The sequence below is a fragment of the Mustela nivalis genome (genome assembly GCF_964662115.1).
Source record: "Mustela nivalis genome assembly, chromosome: 8".
In the NCBI taxonomy this organism is placed as follows: domain Eukaryota; kingdom Metazoa; phylum Chordata; class Mammalia; order Carnivora; family Mustelidae; genus Mustela; species Mustela nivalis.
The window spans coordinates 21971224-21993712 of NC_139027.1; the positions used below are offsets into that span (position 1 = coordinate 21971224).

Consider the following 22489-nt stretch of genomic DNA (forward strand, 5'->3'; position numbering starts at 1 on the left):
CAGGCTGGGGGATATGGGTCTGTCCCTCCCAGTTGGCATCTTTGGCTCATATCTTCGGGAAGGTGGATCTGATCTTCTTCAATGGGCTCTTGTCTTTGCAGTCCACTTGGTGAGACCTTCTGATATTAAATTTGTGGCCGCCATCAGCAATGTGGAAACTGTGAGTATTTCAAGGAGACAGAGGTAGGAGTCAGGGTTTGGGACAGAGAGTCTCAGAATGAACTCCTGGTAGCCAGGCAGGAGAGGGGAACATTCTCCGAGTTGAGGATATTCTAAAATCTAGAGGGTCTGTGTCCTTTTTTTTTTTTAAATCACATGAATGCCTCCCATTCCATTAGGATAAGGAAACTTTCAGAGGTTCTCATTCATAAATTAAATCGATTGATCAATTAAGTCAAAGATCACACAGAATTTAAAAAATTGTTTCCTGAGTTTTATTTATGAGATAAAATAGGGTTATGGCAATATACTATCTGTGACTTGTTTTCTGTTTTGCTTTGTTTGCTTAGCTAAGAGTTCAGACATTTTCCATGCCAGGGAGGTTACAATTCACTGTATCAACTTCCTTGAAGACGGGGTTTGTGTCTTAATTAGGTTTGTATCTCTAGCGCCATCATGCATTCAGCCAAGGGAGAATATGGCTCCCGCAGGCAAGATGGAGGCAGAGGAGCTTCCTGGGTTCGTCCCCTGTGGTTGAGCACAAGCTTTCCGCTTTGCCTCAGCCCAGGCGCTGCCTTCCCTCCTGACTTCCCCTGCCTGCCCTCCTGGTTTAAGGGTCCTGACTAGCACTGCTGTGTGATTTTTGTTTAACTTGCTGCCTTTCCCTGGAAATTTTGCCTTTCAAACTCCTTATTAAGGAGGAAAAGTCTCCATCCCACTTGGAGGAAGGTCGTGGTCAGCCTACCCTCCCAAGAAGGCTCCAGAGGGGTGACCCAGTTCTATAGACTGTTTGTCATTTGAGCTTGGGAGGTGAAGGACAGACAGACCCTTTAAAGAGAAGTAGCAGGGGACTGCGTGTAGGCAGTGTGGGTACAATTGTTACCTGTCACCACCACACCTGGAGACACTGTCATCGAGGAATTTTGAAGAGAAAATTTGTGTCAGAACTCAGGAAACTACTACGACTGCCAACAGCTAACATTTACCGAGTACTTTCTACACACTGGGCGCAATTCCGAAGTTCTGGAGGACCCTGCAGAGGACACAGTTCCCACATGACTTACCAGGGTCCCGCCTCAGTTCTCCAGCCAGGGAACCTCTTGGGCAGACCGTGTCGTGTGTTGTCCGGCATTTTACTGGGAGGAGAATCAGAAACTTACTTTGTTCGTTCAAATAATATTTAACCAACAAATATTTATTTGTTGACAGAATGCGTCAGGCGCTGTCCTCAGTCCAAGGAATACAGTCCAAAACAGACAACGAACTCCTGCCTCGTGGCACTTATATCTAAGTTGGGGAGACAAACAAGAAATGATATTTTAGATTAGAATGGTTACACAACAAAACAGTCCCTCGTGCGTCCATGGAGAGGTCAACGGTCTACATGGCCGCATTTTAATCCAAGCTCTCCTGTCCCTGTCTTCCGTCCTGAAGAAAACATTCCCACCTGCTCAGCCACTTTCCTCGCTCACCCCTCTCATCTTTTCTATCTTTTCCAGCTTCCAGACTCAGGAACCATCACCCTGGACAAGCAGAAATGGTAATTGCCCTGGCACTGAACTCTCAAGCTGAGAGGGGCCTCGCACAGGATCTGCTCTCAGCCCTTGGCTTCATTGATGGGGAAACCCAAGGGTCGGGGAGGAGGTGTTTGTTCCAGGTGCCCTCCGGAGCAGATGGACGCACGAGGACAAGAATCCAGCCTCCTGCCTGCCAGCCCAACACCCTTCTGCCCACAGATCCCCCTGGGTCCTCTGGGTGACCCGGGAGGAAACATGGGAAGGGCTGACTACCAAGTTCTTGCTTCCCACCACCTGTCTCCTTGCTCTGCTCAGGGGGAAGGAGGCACGGGTGGGCCAGGGTCTTGTCTCCTGCTACACCGGGGGCTGCACCCCCTTCTAGCTTTGGACCAGACTAGAGGAAGATCCAACAAAGCTGTCCCCCTCCTATTTGGGGGGCTGCATAGCCATCTGCAGTGTGTCTAGCTCTGGGAAGGATAAATCCAGAACCAGAGCAAGGCTGAGCCGTAGTTTGTTATGAATGGGATCGCACCAATTGAGGGAAAAGGTTGACAAACACAATCTGTTGCTTGTGTGTGCACTTCTACCTGCAGGACTGACCAAAGGCCACAGCAGGTGTGCATGGAAGTGGTGACAGGTGAGTCCTGTGGCTTCCGGGCCAGTTTCCAGATTGTTCCTATCCCTCCCAACCCAGCCACGTTTTGGTTAGTGAAGACAGAGTACCCTAGCGGCCACTTCCTCATGGAGCCTGAGGAGAAGTAGGGAGGCTTTTTGAGAAGACCGGTAAGGAACTAGGGTAGGACAAGTCACGTGCCCTAGAAGATGGGGGGTATAAGAAATGTGTCCGAGGGTATCTGAATGACAAGAAGCCAGGAGGCATTAGGGTAAGGGACCTTGGGGTGGAGGGGACATCAGGGGCAGCAGAGTCCTGAAGCTCCTTCTCCCCCAAGACCACAGGGCTGGGCTGGTAGCACTTCCTCGAGGGAAACCGCCCACCATTCTCTCTCCCCTCTCCCCGCACCAAGAAGACCCAGGTCTCGTGCTCAGTCCAATTTCATTTCACAATACCTCCCTTACTTTTAGAATGAACACATCAATCAGGTTCCAGGAAATGAAAAGAAGAACATAAAAATTAACTGCAATCCCACTACCCAGAGATGATCCTTGTTAACATGTTGGCCTTTTTACATATGCATGTGCTTATAAATATGCAATCGGTGGCCTGGTTGTTAGCATTTACTCTCTGAGGCCCCTTACGACTTTATTAAGTCATTCGGAAGCCCCGAAGTCCCTCATGCCAGCCGAATTAGCCTCGCGGGATGTTAGTCGCCTCTGCTTGCTGCTCACTAGGCAAGAATGAGGAAAGCACCTTTCACTTCCTAATTAGAGCGGGAAGCCTCTGGAGTTGATACCCCAGCGGGCACAGTGACAAGTAAGGTAGATAGGGCCCTGTCAATCCAGCCAGCGACTTTCTCCAAGAGCCTGGGAATTACTAGGTTCTCTGCAAAGGACAGGGAGGCATAAGATACTACCCGTCCTTTAAGCTGCCACCCTCCAGCAGGGAAGCTTGAGGCCAGGTGTCCAGCCCTCCAGGATCTGATTGACCGCTGAGGGGATACTGGGGACCAGTGGCAGGCGGGTCCCCTTGCAGGAGGTCAAAACATTCCAAAAGAGGAGTCCTCTGCTGACTTAGTGATTGTCACAGCTCTGCTTCAGTTTGGCCATGTTTACCTTTACATGGCAAAAAAATAAAATAAAATAAAAATAAAAAGATATACTGGTGTATTTTGGGGGTTTAGGAAGATGGGATGTAGGTTCGACTCTGAAGCATAAATAAAAGCTGCTGCTTTGCCTGATTTCTCAACTTGTCACCACTGTTTGGTCCCTTCCCCACGTGGGGTAGCAAGTCCCTACTGCCCTTCATTCGGCACACAATGCCCAGGAGTCCCACCGGCCAGAGCTGCCATGGAAGGCAGGGCGGCGAGGGCAGATTTTGCACCTGAATGTCCCCAGAGGCAGAACTGTCCTATAGCTACTGGTGGATCCAGCCCCCCTACTGCACAGGGAAAGTGGGGGGGAGCAGAGTGCCAGACCCAGGAGTTCACTTCAGTGTGGCGGTCGAGTCAGCCGAGGAGCAGCGGGTCTGCCGAGGGGAAGGAGCTCCAGAGACACCCAGGCCAGTGCAGTGGTATGCTGGGCTCGGCCCCAACTACATCTGGCTCAGCCCACCTGTCCGTTAATCCCCAAACCTCCGAGTTCTTCAAATCTAGCCATGTCCTCTCCCACATGGCCATTTTGCAGATGGGGAAACTGAGTCTCAGGGGGGTACACAGACGTTCCCAGGGTTACAGGATCAGTATATGGTGCAGTGCCCACAGCCTGGGCCTTTTGTTCTGACCCCACTGGAAAGCAAGAGAGAGGTGGCAAGGACAGACAAGGCTCACAGCAGACATAAAGCAAAATGACAGAAGGATCTGTGTGAAAAGCTCCACGGTCTCATCTGATCACAAAGCAGCAATACAGGGCAAGTGTGTCTCCGCTGGAAGGCTCTTTCAAACACCAAGCACCAGATATCAAATTTGACCGTTCGCTCTCACAGACTCTCCTGCGGGGAGGGAAGAAGGCGTCCTCCATCTCCAGCCGCCCCCTCACCCGCAGGGGCACACACTGGCCGCATCGTCTGCAGCTGGCCCCTGAGCTTCCTGTTTTGTCCCCACATGTGGGAAGGGGCTCCTCCTTCAAGTCTCCAGGACTTAAAGAAGGAAGTTCATTAGCTGGGATTGAGGGTGAAGCCCGAGTCACCCATGACCTAGGTGGCCGCCCAAGCGGACCAAGCCAAGAGACTGGTCTCCTGACTCCCTGCCCGGCTCTGCCACCACCGCACCACCTGCTGCTGGCACAGGGCCAATCCCATTCCACCCCCCCCCCCACCCAAGCCCAGGCGCACCTGCACAGGGGCAGTAGCGAGGGCCAGGGTGCAGGGACTTGTCTCCTTCCCATGATAGTCTCCAGGCTCTGCCCTCTCCTCTCTGGGGAGCAAGGCACGACTGAACTGCTCCTGACAGCGCTATTTTTAGCGGTCCTCTGGCTGTCAGCTCTGGGACGTGTGTTCCCAGGAGCTTTCCCGCCCTGCTGTCACTCACAGGAGGAGGAAGGGCGGACTGAGAGGCAAGCTTCCCCGGGTCCCTGTCCCAGCACACTTTCCCTAACGAGTCGATGGCGCACGACAGCGAAAAGGTTGGTGATTGAAAGCTCTGGTTCCAATCCCAGCAGCTTCTGTTTACTGCGCGACCTTGAGTAGCTTGCTTGGCTTCTCCCAGACTCAGTTTCCCCTTCACACATGGAGGCCCTTAGCACTGATGCTAGCTTTTAGTTCCATTCACTTGCAGGGGCGCACTCGGAGGCTGACCCCGCAGCTGATGGTGGCTGTGAAGGGCGTGCTTTGGCGTCGTGGCAGCCACCCTCACAGCTCAGCCCGCGGGAGTCCGCCCTTATGGGTCCCCTCCAGCCGGCCGGGCCACTGCCTCAAAGCTAGCTCTCTCTTCAGTCCTTTCAGACATCATCAGATATTTCAACCCCTCCGTTCTGAGGCCTCTGTGCACCCCTGGGAAGAAAGCGGTACCCCATATTGGTGTCACGTAAGTCTCATTTCTGGCATTTTCTGGGCCATGTTCTCCTGCCTGTCTCAGGCACCTGGGCGGGTGGCGGGGCAGCTGTGGGCAAAGGCAAAGAGAAAGAAAGGTCTGCATTAAATCAAAGTCCAAATGTGTCTCTGGCATGGATCTCTGGTCCATCATGCCTGATGGGCCTCGTTTTAAAAATCAGGTCAATGTCTGCCCTGCAGAAGGGGGCGGGGTGGGGGGGGCGGAGCCATGTGGCCTCAGGCTCTGAGACCTGCACCCGCAGTGGCCGGAGCAAGCTTCTGGCCCTCGGAGATGTTCTAGCCACCTGATTTTTCTCTGCTCTCCCTCTGTGCAGAGACTGGCGGATACAGGCAGAGGAATTGGTGAGGAGCATGAAGGAGAACCAGGTGAGGACCCGTCTCACTGAGGTAGGGGCTGCCCATGGCTGCTCGAGGTGGAGAGCAGGGGGGACACCCTGCTGAACCCAGCAAGCAGTGCAGCTGGGCCACCCCCCCCCACCACCACCACAAAGATGCCCTTCCCATGGCGAGTCTCTGGGGTCCATTAAAACCAAGGGCCACTCCTTATGTTCACAATGCAGTGCTGCCTAATGTCAGCACATAAAAGTGACTTTGCACTTGGGAGATAGTTGAGAGCTTGGGTGCCAGAGGGTATGGTTTGAGTGTGAATCCTGAAGTCTCCACATGTTAGTTGTGTGATGTTGGGTGAGGCCCTTAACTCCTCCAAGCCTCAGTTTCCCCATTTATGAAATGGGTAAAATTACAGAGTCTGCAGCACAGGCTTAGGGAGGATTCAGTGGGGTCTCAGATGTGTCCGGCACAGACGCGTTGCTCAGTGAAAGCCTGTCCTTGTCAAAGCCATTGGGGGTGATGATTGCTGTTATTACCATATTCGTTTTAGTTCTTGGGTGGAAGTCATGTAACGGACAGGCTGGGGTCTGCTCTCCTAGCAGTTCAGACACTCTTTACTGGGTAACTCATACGAGTTTATAATAAGTGCCCTCCTTATGGGCAAGTACCAAATCAAGGCAAGCCTTAGCTATCCAGCTGGCTATCACTAGGCCCTGAGTCTAGACCCCTAGAACCAGGGGAAGATGCCGTCTCAGCCAGCTGTACATTCATCACAGAGTTCAGGGATTAAAGCTACAGGAACAGTGACAGGTACAGGAGATATGCATCCTTTTACTGGGAGAATTCCAGAATTTCCAGAATAGTCATAACCTTCTGGAGAATGGCTAGGCGAGCCTAAACCCAATCCTGTAATTTTACAGATGAAGAGACTGAAATCCCAAGAAGTCCTGGGACCTGCCCAAGTCCACACAGCTAGTTAGAGTTAAAATCTAAAGTGCCTGAGCCATACTCCAAGGTTCCTCGAGTGTGCACTCTGTTGCCTCTTAAAAAACAAAATGAAGTTTTATTTGTTCTGCAAATAATACATGTTCATTAGAGAAAAACCAGAAAACACATATAAGCAAAAGGAATATTAAAGCCATCCTTCAACCTGATACTCAGAGATCGTAACTGGGAACAAATTGGTGTATATTCCCTTCCATGTTTTTTCTAAGCACATATATCTGCATATATCTGTATGTGTTTTATTAAACAGGCATGTTACTAGATGTAGATACTTTTTATAACCTGCTTTTTCTCCGTGTAACATTTCCCATGACAATAAATACATTTTCTAGCATCCTTTTTTTTTTTTTTAAGATTTTATTTATTTATTTGACAGAGAAAGAGAAATCACAAGTCGGCAGAGAGGCAGGCAGAAGGAGGGGGAAGCAGGCTCCCCACTGAGCAGAGAGCCCAATTCGGGGCTTGATCCCAGGACCCTGAGATCATGACCTGGGCAAAAGGCAGAGGCTTAACCCACTGAGCCACCCAGGTGCCCCTCTAGCATCTTTTTAACAGCTACATCTTACAAGTTTTCCACAATTTACACAGCAATCCCCTAATTTAGACATTTATGTTGTTTACAGTTTTTCACACTTATAAACAAGGCTTCATCATTGCAACTAAATCTCTCCCTATATTCTTGTTTTCTTAAAATACATGTCAGGAAATAGAATTATTAGATCAAGGGGTATGCCCTTAAAAATTAGTTTTGGTACATTTTGCCAAATTGCCTTCTAGGGAAGTTATACAACTTTAGATTCCTGTCATGTACTTCTTTTGAAACAAAATCATAAATATGATTGTATAGGTGTGGGTCATAAAATTGAACAACTTGTGGGGCGCCTGGGTGGCTCAGTAGGTTAAAGCCTCTCTGCCTTCGGCTCGGGTCATGGTCTCAGGATCCTGAGATCCAGCCTCACATCGGTCTCTCTGCTTGGCGGGGAGCCTGCTTCCCCCACCCTCTCTGTCTGCCTCTCTGACTACTTGTGATTTCTGTCGGATAAATAAATAAAATCTTTAAAAAAAAATTGAACAACTTGAAAAGAAAACAGTTCTTCTAATGCCAGGTCTCATCACTCTGTCTTTTTATGTTCTTGCCCTTTTTTTCAGCAACTTGACTTTCAAAATGACTGGAAGCTCATCAACGTGTTTTTCAGTAACTCAAGCCGGGATCACCTCTGTCCCTCCACCCAACAGGTGAACCGCAGGCCGGGAGGCAGAGGTTGGCCGGTGTAGGCATGAAGGCAGTGGACTGGCCCAAAGCCCACCTGGTCTACACCTGTCAGGCTGGGTCTGATGGTAGCTATTTCAGAACATGGGCAAACAGACAGATAATGAGTGGGTGTTGGTATCTAAGGGCTCAAGGAGCCATATTCAGGAAGAGTGTTTTTAACATACCGCCCTTCATATCAGGAACAGGAAATCGAGGTGTAGAGTGGCTCGAGTCAATGTTCAGTCTGTGACTCAGGCAAATCAGTTAAAAATCATTTGCTTCTTGTGGCTCTGACTGTAGGTTAGCACTGAATTTGGGAAATAAAACAGAATATGTGTGCTCTTGTGGCCTGTTGGCCCATGGCCTCTGGTGATAAGGGAGAGCTGGTGTTTATGTAGGTAGACTGTAACTTCCAGGCTCTTTGGCATGCCTGGGAACAGGACATGAAATGTGTGACTATGCTTTATATTTATGTAGGTGACTATCTGTGAGTTAAGTCTTTACTGGAGAGTAGTCCCAATTAGGATCAGTTGAAAGTATAAGGGGTGGCTGCCCTTGTGGCAGACCAACTCCCTTCCCACTGTGCAATCAGCCACCGCCCAGGGACGCCACCGGGCCAATGGCCCAGGCATAGGTGGGGTTTCTTGAGTAGCTGTCCTCCTTCCTGCGACCTCTGTCCCACAATACCTGCTCTAGCCTTCCTCCAAATTCCCCGTGCTCCCACTGACTCCTGGCCCACCATCAACCCCTTCCATTACTGATGTTGGGCCCCGGGAGGATGCTGATGGAGGCCCACCTTCCCTGACCAGCTTTGGTGGAACAGTATTCCTGCAGATCTCCTGGGTTTGTAGCATATAGATCTTGAAGCCTTATTTTTCTGCTTTATTCCCTGTTTTCTCCAGCACCAAGTATAATTCCCATGCCCTGTTTATTCTCTGCTCTGATCATTATATACACCAATACTTATTCATGCATGTATACATCCACACATTGAAGTGCTCCAATGAGCATCTAGGCATTGCTGCATTCCTCTGCATATCCACTCATCCATCCATCTGTCCGTCCGTCCGTCACCTTGTCATGCACAGATCCTTCCTCTCTTCCTACATGCAGGCTGTTCTATTTACACTGAGTTTGTGTATGCTAGCATTTGTTTGGTTTGTTTTAAATGTTTGAAGGCATTCGTTGGTGCTTCCACTCATTCATGACTCCTTAAAGATAAACACACATTCCTTGCACTCAAGCCTCCCTATGACACCGATTCTGGAGTTCTTTCATGTGTGTGTACCTTTAAGCCTTCTTGCCTACGCAGTGCATTTCCATGTGTACGCATCCGTTACGCACTATTCACTTTTATTTTTAGTTGGACAAACACTGCACACATTCTTCTGCCTTTAAAAAAACGGAAACATTCAAGTCCAAGCTAAAATATCCTTTTGCCACCACCTCGACTAAGGAGTTTCTACAGCAGGGCTTGCCGTCAGGGTCAAACCAGGCAGGGATGCCCCAGGGTCCCTAGGAAAGACGGAGGTCCCGAGTGTGGAAAAGATGGGCAGCAAGGACCTTTCTAGGCAGAGCTCCCAAGACTTCTCCGAATGCAAAGTGCACTGCTCCATGTCATGTTCAGGGAGACGCTCACTTAGCCTGCAGGGAGCAGACAAAATCTTGCTGGCTGTGGCAACAGGGCAGGCTGAAGGGCCTTGACAGGACACCTTTGCCTCAAAGCAGGGAGGCGGGAGTGGGAGCTGCCCTTCAGGGCTCCTCCAGCCCTAGTGATTGACAGCTGTCTCCAGAGTGCCTGCCTGTGTCCCCCCAGGAGACAGAGAGGAAACTCAGCCCCCCATGTCTTCCTGTCTGAACCAAGATGCCTCAGGCGACAGCTGGTTTGCAGGCTGCTTAGGAGTTTGCCTTGTTGTAGAATTTATTAATTTATTATTAGTTTCTTTCTTTCTTCTTCTTTTTTTTTTTTTTTTTTTTTTTTTTACCCTGAAAAGGTAAACTAGGGTGATTTTTGAAGTCCTCTCCTTTGTTTATTTATTTTCATGACCAACAAAGAATTGGAGGGGTAGGAGGTGTTTTTAAATACTCAGAAACAGGGGCTGGCTAGGATTTTTTCCCTGAGCCCTTTTCTCCCTGGGGGCCCATGTGGCTGCAGGGGCAGGGGCGGGGGGCTCTGATAAAAGGGTCCCATGTAGAAGTTTTGAGACCCAGCTGGGTTCTTAAGTCCAGGGGTAAATTTGTTCCTTCTTCCCTGATTTTCTTCAGAGAAAAGTGATTCCATCAGCCTTTGGGTGTAGTCTGGGGTCCCCTCCCTCCTTGTGAGCTTTAGAATGGCCCTGACCTTGGTTTGCCCTTCCCTGGCCTGAAACTTCCCATTGGGAGAGTCTGGTTTTTCCTTAGTGAATAATGGGTTGGGGATGTCAGAGAATGGACAAAAATCTGGGACCAGACTCACGTCCAAAGCCTAAAGGTTCCCCCTTTGGACCTCCTGGATTTAAGGACTCTGATAGGATAGGGGTGGGGAGAGAAAGGGACAGGCCGGCCGGAGCCTGCTCATCCTTGCCCCCACGTGCCCGTCCCCCCTGTGCTCAGCCCGTTTCTCCTCCCCAAGCAGAGGCATGTGGAGGGACACCTGGACACTCTAGCTGGGGCTCTGGACTACCTACACCAGGAGGTGAGACATGCAGCCCGGCCTGGTGCCCGCAGGCCCTGATGCAGGCCCTGAGCTGCCGTTCCGCGTGGACATCTTGGGCTGGGAGGAGGGAACTGCCCTTCCGAGGGTTGATGGGCCACATGCCACTTTATTCCCAAGTGGCCTCTACTGAGATAGGGAAAATGGACTCGGGAGGGAAGCCAAGACCCAGGGGGAAAAGCAGAGGCTGTGGAGGAGCCCATCTTCTCACCTTTTAAGGAAAACCGGTCGGGTATAGAGCTCTTGATAATCAAATATTTCTGAACCAGACTTCTGGGGAAAAAGAAGGGACAGAGCACAGTTCCTCCCTGGGGTCTCAGTGACTCTCCTCTTTCCTGAGGCCTCTAAGTCTAGGGCAGGGACAGCCCAAGACTGTTCCTTTTGTAAAGTGACCTTTATAAGCTCTGCAGTTCTGAGAACAAAGGGACCTCCCCCCACACCCTTTGCTCCCCGGGGAGGCAGCTTTTCAAATTAGTCCCTCCGCCACCAAGGTCTTGCTCCCCTGTTGATGCTGGGTGTGCTCCTGGGATGGGTGGCGAATGAAGCCTTTCTTGAATGGCAGAGCTGGCCCTGCCTGCAGCTTTGGACAGACCCCAACCAAATGCCTCCCAGAGGATGTTTTTAACCAAGGAAAGTACCCCCAACATGTTTGATCAGACACCAAAGAGTCTCCAACCCAAGGTTCCAGAGAAGCCCCTGGGCAGCTGTGGTGACCTTGCCAGTGCTCATCATTTCCCTCGTCCCCTCCTAGGTCCCCAAAGCATTCGTGAACCTGGTGGATCTCTCTGAGACTCTGCTGGTCTCTCACGGGGACCAAGGGACTCAGCTCAGGTAAAAAGGGAGGTGACATGAAACCAGCATCTGTTCATTGATGGCTGTGTGTCAGCCGCAGTGTGGGACGCAGGCATCCGTCCTGTGGGGGTGACCCTACCCTTTATTCTCCTCCAACGTGTGCCTCCTTCCTTCTCCGGCACCTCTAAGACTTCCAACTTCTCCTTCCACACTCCTTAAGCAACCCCCAGGATGTCCCCCTGCCCCCGGCCCTGTCCTTCCCCTGCCCCATTCGTCCTGCCTCATTCAGGCAGCCTGAATGGCCGACACGGCACCCATGCTCTCATTTCTCGTTTGTTTTCACCGGCAGTCCTGCGGCAGAGCCCTGCAGAGACTCAGGGGAGACCTTGAAGCTTTCCAAGATGGTGACACAATGGTCCTATCAGGTGAGCCCTCCCTGGGAGGCTGGCTGTGGTTCCCCAGCGGCAGGTGGTCCTGGAGGAGAACAGTGATGACAGGAACAAGGAGGGAGCAAGCTTCTTAATGTCCGACTTCTTCCACTGAACCCAGCACTGAGAGTCAGGGACCAAAGAGAGCTCTTCTGCGTTCTCTTCCTAGCAGTGCTCTGGTGTTCCCTTGTGTGAGGTGGGGACTGGTGGGGGTGGGGGTGGGTGGTGGTACCTAAAGTCAAAGATCAAGAACTCTGCAGATTCATTCCGAAATGCTTTCGGTCCTTCTCACCACCTGTATCATGCAGCGGTGGCTGGTGAGCTGGTTTGCCCAGGTGGGGCTTGCTTCCCAGACCGCGGCCCCTGACCAAGTCAGGATTCTGGAAGGTGAGCCATTCTAGCTTAGAGAAAGGATTCAAGGGAGCATGGAGGGCTCAGTGGACACCATCATCCCTGTCGGCAAACAGCTCACAGCACAGGTTCCTCCTGACCTGTGCTACCAGGATGGTTTTGGTTTAAGAAGCAAGTCCTACATGAGGCTGCTTATGGCTCTTCTCACTTGGGAAATGACATGTTTGGTTTTTGTTTGTTTGTTTTTTATACATAAACACATACATATTTGCACTTTCTTTTTTTAAAAAATTAACATATAATGTATTATTAGCCCCAGGGGTACAGGTCTGTGAATCGTCAGGCTTACACACTTCACAGCACTCACCATAGCACATACCCTCCCCAATGTCCATAACCCCACCACCCTCCCCCTATCCCTCTCCCCCCAGCAACCCTCAGTTTGTTTTCTGAGATTAAGAGTCTCTTATGGTTTGTCTCCCTCCCCGGTCTCATCTTGTTTCATTTTTTCCCCTCCCTTCCCTCCATGGGCACCCCTACCCCCGCCCTGCCTCTCAAATTCTTCATATCAGAGAGGTCCCATGATAATTGTCTTTCTCTGATCGACGTATTTTGCTCAGCATAATACCCTCTAATTCCATCCATGTCCTTGCAAATGGCAAGATTTCAGGGGTTTTTTGATAGCTGCATAGTATTCCATTGCATGTATATATACCCCATCTTCTTTATCTGGAAATGACGTCTTTGGAGTGGCAACTAGCAACCCCCCCGACAGAACCCAGCCCTGGAGGAGAGCACGGGGCCCTAGCACGAGCCGGCCCGGCGTGTACTTCTCGAGCTCCCAAAGAATATATTTCAGGTCCATCTCGTGTATTGCCTGTTGCTGGGGCTTCAGAGGAAAATGAAAACCTGGTTTAGTTCATCAGAGGGTCCCAATATGGGAGACGAGGGGGAGCGCCCGAATAGCATTTAATTCTGAACAGCGCAGATCGGTGATCTGGGCCTTGGACCCGCTCGGAGCTCCCTGGTCAGAGGTTGGGGTGGACTGGGTCTTGCTCAGGCTCTGGGTGCCCACCTCCCCGCTTCCTACTTCAGGAGAGCTGGGACCGTCTCCTGGCCACCAGCAAGTACAACAAGCAGGAGTTCTTCGTGGTGGTTTTCCAGCCTGCCATCTACGAGACACCCCCTTCGGTGAGTGAGGGCTGCCGCGAGGAGCGGACACCAAGCCTCCCCCCGTCACCGTCCCCTCCATAGGAGCCCCAGCCCGGCAGGGCTTCCGCAAGCCCAGCACAGGCAGTGTTGGGAGAGAAGGGCTGTGCGACTCTCTTATACTTTCTTGACACTGTCCCCCACAGGCTTGGGTAGTAGCCCCAGGACATGGGCTCCTAGACGCACAGCAGCCCAAAGGTAGAGCCTCTCTCTCCCTGGGAGGGACAGTGCTTGGATTGCCCCCGTTCACCCCTCTAGTCACTGGGCGAATGCCTCTTGCCCCACCGGGGCTTCCCAGACCCACGAGCACTTTGGTGCTCCCCACATGCCCCATATGCTCCCCAAGTTCTCTCAGAGGATGTAGCACTGGGCATCTGGGATGGTCCCTCCCTTCAGGCTCCGATCCTGCCTGTTGGAGTCCTGGCGTCCCCTCTAGGACCCCCAGGATGTTCCGAAAGTGGTTGAAAGGAGGAGGAAGAATATTAGCTCCCATCCTCCCCACCCCCACTCAGACCAGCCCTGAGCCCCCTCCCCGTCACCCGCTCCTTCTGTTTTGCTCAGTATGTACAGACTTCCGACAACAAAGGGCAGCCAGACATCTGACCTCCCCCTGTGGGCCCCCACCTCTGAGCCCTGTCCCCAGATAGGGTCCTGGAAGTACGCACCACTATAGGTGGGGTTGGGACTGAAAGAGAATCTGGGCAGGTGAAGGCCACCCTGTCTCTGCCAGGGAGAGCTTCAAGGTGCACATCAGGTCACCCCATCCTTAGGGGAGCACAGGGGTTCTCATCTGGTTCTCTTTCAGGGGGAGCGATCACTCCAGGACCCCAGCATACTTGCCTTGAATCTCTGGAACAGCATGGTGAGTAACTAGGGGTCCTGGGGGGCCACTGTGCCAGCTGAGGGGTTAGCACACAGGAAGAGAGGCAAGACCTCCACTGCCACACCCACTGTGCCCACTGCTCTGATGGAGGGTCTGAGGGTGCCCGCAGGACCCCAGGACAATAATTCGGGGCCACCAGGGGCCCTTCCCATACCCGGTGACAGCCCAACTCTGATCTCCTGGGGGTGTTCATCTTATCTCAGCTCGGGGCCACCGCATTCCTGTTCTTTCCAGAGGCAGGGTATCTCCTCCAAGTCTCTGCGGTGATGTCAGTTGGAGTGAGGCACTGGGGATCAGGTTCACTTAACATTTCCACGATCGTGTGGCTCAGAGGCCAAGGGCGGTCCCCATGATGAGCACAGACTTGGAAAGACGGAGACCTGGGTTCAAGTCCTAATTCCCCTCCTCATTAGCTGTGTGAATGTAAGTCCTCAGCATTCCTTCTGCAAACTCCTGATCATGACCCCTGACCTGGCCCTCAGTGAGGACTCCCCACGTGTGGGCCCTTCTTACTGTACCTATGACAGGCTTTCCCCAGACTATGGGGGTCCCCCAGAGCCAGCTGGGATCAGTCTGTGGATGGGACAGAACATCAAAACCGAACACTTCAGGGGCACTGGACAGAGACCTGATTTTGTCATTTTCCCCCCGTTCAGATTGCCCTATTTTTAGAATTCCAGTGATAGAAACTTGGTTTTCTTCCTCCTTGGTTCAAAAATTCATCTCCTTAGCTAATGCACTGGGCTGAGAACCAGGGGCAGCAGCAGTCAGCACACGTTAGTCAGGAACAAGAGGCACAGGCAGGGTCCCCAGATGGCCCGTGGCAATGGGTTCACACCACCCCTTGGAGAAGACAGGGATTCGTTTTTTCATTTCTTTGAACAAGAACCCTCTCGTGGGTCTGACCCTTGGGTAGGCTATTTCCTCAGAAAACCACCCTGCTGCTGGGATGGTCAGAGAAAAGGAATGTGGCCCTTCCTCCAGGGGCTGCCCTCCCTCTGTCCTTTCTCCTGAATGGGGGGGATAGAAGGGCTAATTGCAGTTCAGCCAAACCTCTCTCCTCCTCCTTCTATGTTCCTCTTTCTTCCAAGCAGTGGAAAGGCCCCTACAACATGCCCTGCCCTACGCTGGGTCCGAGGAGGATAACAGAAGACAAGCCAAATGGCCTCTGCCCTCGTTGAACCCAGGGTGTGGCTGGAGGGGTCAGACAACCCGGAAGGACAAGAGTAAACTTGAACTCAGTGGGCAATGATGTGCTAGACCAAGCACCCAAAAATGCGGTGGGCGAGAGAGCCCCACAGGGATGCGATTCCAATTGGCTTTGTAGGATGTGTTGGATGAGGTCAGCGTGGGCGTCCCCAAGCACCAGGACTTTCAGGAACAAAGAGCATGGAGAAAAGAAACAGCTAATGCATTAGCAAGAGGTGGTATGAGGGTGGTCTGCTGGGAGAGGAAACATGGGGATCAAGAGCCCTGGGGACAAATGAAGACCCTCAAATGCCAGAGAGAGCAGATCCAGGGAAAAGGCTCCTCTCCCTCCCCCTCCCACCCCCGACCCCTCTCCACTTCCTTCTCCCCTCTAGCCATCTTGCTGTCGATCGTCATGGGTGACCATGGCCTCAGTGATATAATGAACCGTCGTGATGGAGGGCGAGCTCTGACCTTCACATTCACCATGGTGCCCTATGGCCCACTTGAGGGTGAGAATGAGGACAGCCTGAGCAGGCACACAGATGGGAATGGAAAGGTTCACTCTCAAGGCCAAAGGGCTAGGACACAGTAGGTGTCCCCAGGGCTCAGAGGAGGAGGAGGAGGCAGCTTTCCTGGGTGGGCTGTTACCCCCACAGTCTCCAGACCCATCCAACCAACCTCCAGTCATTTCCCAGTGAGAGCTCATGAGATCCCTGCCGCCGGGCCCTGGGAGACGGAGGGCTTCCCCGGTGTGTCTGTCCGCTGGGTTCCTTGTGGGGGAAAGGCAGACCATCCAGGGCTCCCAGAGAGGACACAGCAGCTAGAGTGCATGGGCCACTCCTGCAAGCAGGGCTTAGTCCGTAAGAAATGGTGAGCACAAAGGGTTCTGGGTAAAGAGCCAGCAAACCTGAGTTCTGGTTCCAGCCATGTTTTGGGCTATTGCTTGAGCTGTGTGGTCTTTCTGGGCCTCCATTTTCTCTACTGCGCCAAGGGGGTGTAACATCCCTCAGGCAGCCTCAAAGGGCCATGGCAAAATACATGAGTGGTTCCCCCTTGGGTTCCCTCTTGTGTCTTCCTAGGGACACGAGGAGGGCAAGGAGTGTGTCTGCCTCTACCTCCCTGAGTCTCTGCTGGGTTGGGCTCCACGGAGACCACTGAGATGAAAGTGAGCTATGTCCCTCCAAGCCCACGTTCACATGCACAGACAGCCCTGAATGAGGGCCACCCTCCATGGGGAGCACAGAGGGGCCAGCACAGTCACTGTGACCACTGGGGCTCAAGTCCCCAGGACACCACAGAGGGGACAGTTGTGCGGGCTACACCCATATCTGCTCCCCCGAGCCGAGCCCCAGCAGACATGTAAGCTCTGCGGGCCGGCAGAGGAAAGGACCACACGCCGGCAGGAGAGGGGGTGCACAGGTCTGCCCCTGAAACACCCCTGGGACTGCCCCAGCCTGACACACCCGCAGACGGAAGCTGGGCTCCCGGCACAAAGCTGCAGGGTTCTGTGTGGGAGACATCATTCATTCCCTTGACCCTTCCTGTCACCGCCCCAATAATTTCTGATAATTCTTATGCAATGCTAGTTCTGAAGAAACCCACGCTTGGGGAGCTCGATTCCCAGATCCTTCCAGCAATCACAGACACCCCCCCCCACCACCACCACTACCACCACACACACTGTACTCCAAGCCCCATGCGAGGCACTGGAGCTGTGGGGCTGGGTGAGAACCCTCAGGAATTCTCCTGGGAGAGAATGTCTAAGGTCATCCCTCCCACATTCCGGTTAGTTCCTGTGTGGCAGGGAGGCCATGGGGAGGAAAGGTGGGTGATTCCGGGCCTGAGAAGCAGAGTGAGAGCACAGAGAGCAGTCCCTGCCGGTCCCTGGGGCGGACATGCACTTGTGCAGGGCACAGAGCGGGGCGGGGCGGGGGGAAGACAGTGGGAGGGGACTTTTGGATGGGCCACGTCATTCTGCATGATCTCTGAGCACTGCGGAGGGTAGAGGGTCCGAGCCCACGTGAAGGGCATTAGAGGAGCGGAAGAATGCAGGAGACTAATCAAGAGATTTTAGGGAAAGACTCTTAAAGGAAAATATTGAATCAATCCTCTGAATTTCCCTTTTGAAGGCTCTTTAAAAAAAAAAAGTGTGGGGGGGGCTCTGCTATGTCCATTACACCAGAATTAGTAAGATGTGATTAAGTTCTTGGAAGATGGAAGACGAGAAGAAGGCGGGCCACGGCACACTCCCTTGCAGAGCACAGCCTTGAACATTCCAGGTAGGACCTCCTATTTCTAGGTGTGTCCACCTTCAGAATAAAACTGAAAGAAGATGGGAACCCCAGTTCCTTCTTCAGCCTTTGAGCTAAAGGGTTGCCACTCCTTTTCCAAAAGGTTAGGCTAATTACCCTCTCTTATCTGACTTTGTCCATTTGGGTGAAGAGCTAATCCCAAGAAGAGTAAAGGTCTCTCCTCGTTTCTTGTTTATGGGGCACAGATGCCGGGATAAGATATTGCTGAAGAATCTAAAATCTTCATGGAGGATGGCAGAGCCCATGCCTGAGCCAGACCAGGCACTCCATCTGGTAGCCTCTGGCCTTTTGTGTCCTTTGTCAAGTCACTGGAAGGGAGATGAGGGACAAAGAGCCTATTACCTGTGGGCAGAAGGGCTGACAGGAAACACGAGTTTCCCAAGTGGCAGCATAGCTGGTACAAGAGGAAATCTGTGTTCTCTCAAACCTGCCTCCTCCTTCAAGTGTTCACGTATGTGTGTGATGACCATTTAAAGAGAACAAAAGGAACTTGAGGGGTGCCTGGGTGGCTCAGTTGGTTGAGTGGCTGACTCTCGATTTCAACTCAGGTCATGATCTCAGGGTCCTGGGATCAAGCCCTTCGTTAGGCTCCAAGCTCAGTGGGGGGGTCTGCTTAAGACCCTTTCTCCTACTAGTGCAAGGTATCTCTCTCTCTCTCTCTCTAAAATAGATCTTTAATAAAAACTAAAATAAAAAAGGAACTTAAAAAAAAAAAAAAAGAGCCTGGGACACCTGGGTGGCTCAGTGGGTTAAAGCCTCTGCCTTCCGTTCAGGTCATGGTCTCAGGGTCCTGGGATCAAGCTCCTCATCGGGCTCAGTGGGGAGCCTGCTTCCTCCTCTCTCTCTCTCTCTCTCTCTCTCTCTCTGCCTGCCTGTCTGCCTACTTGTGATCTCTGTCAAATAAATAAATAAAATCTTAAAAAAACAAAACAAAACAAAACAAAACAAAAAACCCATGGGGCACCTGGGTGGCTCAGTCAGTTAAGTATCCGACTCTGTATTTTGGCTCAGGTCATGACCTCAGGGTCCTGGGATCAAGCCCCGTGTCAGACTCTGTGCTCAGCAGAGTCTGCTAGAGATTCTCTGTCTCTCGTTCTCTCTACCCCTCCCCCTCCCCCCCTCTTTTTTTCTCTCTCTCTCTCACCCTCTCTTTTTCAAAAAACAATCCACTGTCCCCACTGAATTCTTTAAAAAAATTTTTTTGTCATGTCCTGTTAGTCACCACACAGGACATCATCAGTTTTTGATGTAGTGTTCCGTGATTCATTGTCCTCATGTAATACCCAGGGCTCCATGCAATGCGTGCCCTCCTTAATACCCATCACCAGGCTCACCCATCCCCCCGCCCTCCTCCCCTCGAAAGCCCTCAGTTTGTTTCTCAGAGTCCACAGTCTCTCGTGGTTCGTCTCCCCCTCGGATCCCCCCCTTCATTTTTCCCTTCCTTCTCCTAATGTCCTCCATGCTATGCCTTAAGTTGCACATGTAAGTGAAACCGTATGATAATTGACTCTCTCTGTTTGACTTATTTCACTCAGCATCATCTCCTCCAGTCTCATCCAAGCTGTTGCAAAAGTTGGGTCTTCATCCTTTCTGATGGCTGAGTCATCTCCCACTGAATCCTTCCGGGCCTGCCTTTTCCCATCTGCCTCTCAATGCTTGAACCTGAGTGTATCACGTGCTGCGCCCCCTGCTGGCGCACCAGGCACGTCGCTCTGTGTTCCATGGGCTTCGGTAATCAAGCAGTTGCCTAGATCAGCCCTGAGCCCACCATCACTCATTCCAGAACCTCTGGACATTCAAGTTGCTTGGGAGTGGAGGGCCGTGCTGTGCCTCATGTCTGTGTCTCTGGGTCCCGGTTAAAGACATGGGACTTGAGGCAGAGCCCATAGCTGGCCTCACTCACAGCCACGAAAGCCGTCTTCAGGTAGCAGAGGCTTTCCTTCCCTACTGGGCGTGGGGATTCATGAACATAAAAGGAGGGGAAGCCCTGGGGAGAGGTTGCAGGCCTTCCACATAAGCCAAGTGTTTGGCCTTCCTTCTCATGCCTGCTCTCCCCTCTGAGGGAAGTTTCATCAGTGATGGTGTCCCCGTCCCAGCTCACGGTCTCTGGCATTCTGTGTCTCCTTCTGGAACATCAGGAGCAGAAGGCTAGGAAGCTGACTTCTCTCCTCTGGGGCGCTTCAGCAGGAGCGTGCACTGGGATCTCCTGGAGGGCTTATTAAAACGCACAGAGCTGAACTGTAGCCCAAAGTTTCTGACTTCTGTAGGTCTGGGACGGGGCTGGAGAATTGCATTTCTAATGTGTCCCTAGGTGATGCCAGTGCTGCCGGAAGGTCCAGCTCACGCTCAGAGAAGTGCTGGGCAAGTGAGCCTGTCAGTGCTACCCCAGGAGGCGGCCCCTTATGCAAGTCTTACCCAAGACTTCCCTGTTCTAAAGATCACCTCCTTTTCCAGATGAAGCCCGTGGGACAGAAGGATGAGCCATCCGGTGCAAGAGAGAGGCCAGTGACCTGTCCCTCTCGGGTAGGTCAGAACTGGGGTGGGGGGGGAATTCCTGGCTGAGTTGGGGCGAGAGATAGGGCCACAAAGAAGTGGGCTTTTCTGTGGCAAGGGGTCTTCCCTGACTGAGACATGAGCCCCATTAGAGTTTTGGCTTGGCTCTTCTAGGCTGGGCACAGCTTTGCGTACCAAACACACCTAAAGTTTACACCTGTGGGTCAGGGACTCGTGATGCCAGAACTGAGGCCCACACCTGTGGAGGGCATAGGACCAAAACCACGGCTTACACGGTCCTGACTGTGAGGATGGGTGTCCTAAATAACATGCCTAAAATGTAGCAGGTATAGAATTAATGCTACTGAATAAATGAATGAGAAAAGAAAAAAAACTAAGCACAAATCAGAATTCCTTTTTATCATTTGATGCTAGTTTAATGTTTGACTTGCTTGCTGCATTAGTTTTTATTATTAGGCTACAAGAGCTATATAATTCACCCATTTCCCTCTTTGCTTTGGCTGCCAGGAAGCTTACAATTAAGTTCTCTTTTTGTGGAAATACATGTACTTTGGTAGCGTGAAGCTTGGGTAGCAAGAGATGCTGACAGTTGGAAACTGGAAACTTCAAAGTATTAATAAGCTCCTTCAGAGAACTAATGAGCAGAGAAGAAAAGCCAGAGGATGGCTTTGACATCATTTCAAGGGGGGTATGAAATTTTTTCAAATTGGCCAAAGGCATGGCTGGCTGACACAGCCGTGATGAAGGAATCATAATGATTTCCAGGTCATGGTTACAATGTATCCCCTTCCTCTGCAGGAGAATCCCTATCTGTTCACCTACAAGAACAGCAAGTCCCTGCCCACGGTGTCAAAATCTCAAGAGAAGCATGAGGTAGGCTGAGGTTTTCTGTGAATGACAAACATACAGATGACCCAGGGGCAGGACCCCTTGCTGTATCTTTGGAACCTTCCCCATGGTCCTCTAGGTTCTGGAACCCCGTGAACAGGCTGGAAAGGGTGAAGGGTCAAGTGTGTGGCCACTCCACTCCCCTCCTCACCCCCCCTCCCGTGGTTGAAGCTGGTCTGCGGGGTCCGCACGAAGCTCTCCCTGAGGCTTCAGGGAGGCATTGGGGCGCAAATCTCTGGCAACAAGTCCTTTTAGACTCATCTGAGCCCTGAATCTGAGGAGAAAGTTAAGAAAAATGTGGAGAAGTGTGGTAAAGTCTGAAACCAGATGGCATGGAGACCCAAAGGCCTGCCAAGTTGGCGCACACCTGCAGGGGTCGCTTCACACTTACTCCTCTCACGGGGTGGCTGTCTCAGGAGTCTCTCTGATAGGTTCCTGTTAAGATTCGATAGGGCAGCCCACGAGCCTCTGAGGAGCCAGGAAAGACTTGAAGGCTGACGTGCTCATTCATTCTCAGAGGACTGGGGGCCAATATGAGCTGAGACCAGTTTAGTACTTGTGCCTCCCCGTCTCCCTGTTGTGTAAAAGAGGGTGAGACTTACTCCAGGCGGCACAGGCAGAGCTGACCCACCACAGAGCCTGAAAGATGGAGTGTGAAAGACCCTTGGTTTAGCAACATGTCCCACACTTTCTAACAAATGCCTCAGCCATGAGGAAACATCCGGGAGGCAGCGTGGTACTGTGAGGTGAGAAGACCAGCTGTGGGTTCAAATCCAGACTCTTCCACTTACTGGCTCTATGTCACTGGGCAAGGCACTTACCATCTCTGTGCCTTGGTGTTTTTTAAATCTGTGAAATGATAGTCGCAGCCCAATCTCATAGAGTTGTTAATCAATTATAATATGTTAGTAAGTATAAAGCCCGTCTGCTGGTATCTGGTATGCCCTGAGTTCTATATGAGTGTTGCTATTATCATCATCTGATAAGGGGGAGCAATACATTCTCTCGGGATACATTTATTGAATACCTTCTGTGTACGCCTGGAATTCGGGGCCTCAGAGCAGGTGCCCAGTCACTAGTTGTCAAATGACAAAATGGGTGGGTGGATGGGGGAATAGCAGGCGTAAGAGAGAAAACCACGAATAAAATACATCACATGTCACAAGGAACTCAGCCCAGTGGAACCAACCAGCAATCGTAGCATGGTGGAGTGAGTCCTATAATTAAAGTTTCCGTGAGTATTCTGGAACACAGAAGAAGCAACCAACCAGAGAGGATTAGCAAGGCTTCCCAAAGAGTACA

The 22489-nt window shown here is 51.7% G+C and overlaps 1 protein-coding gene across 1 annotated transcript in view; it reads left to right on the plus strand.

The window, feature by feature from the left end:
* PLB1 (phospholipase B1) overlaps positions 1–22489 on the plus strand; it is a 139236-nt gene that overhangs the window by 44834 nt on the left and 71913 nt on the right. Inside the window, exons 6-18 of the mRNA XM_082744215.1 lie at positions 102–160; positions 1659–1699; positions 2270–2313; positions 5224–5314; positions 5655–5706; positions 7825–7911; positions 10542–10601; positions 11371–11450; positions 11761–11836; positions 13286–13381; positions 14205–14261; positions 20240–20308; positions 21098–21172. Of these exons, the coding sequence (XP_082600341.1) occupies positions 102–160; positions 1659–1699; positions 2270–2313; positions 5224–5314; positions 5655–5706; positions 7825–7911; positions 10542–10601; positions 11371–11450; positions 11761–11836; positions 13286–13381; positions 14205–14261; positions 20240–20308; positions 21098–21172 (887 nt within the window). The remainder of the gene's footprint in view (positions 1–101; positions 161–1658; positions 1700–2269; positions 2314–5223; positions 5315–5654; positions 5707–7824; positions 7912–10541; positions 10602–11370; positions 11451–11760; positions 11837–13285; positions 13382–14204; positions 14262–20239; positions 20309–21097; positions 21173–22489) is intronic.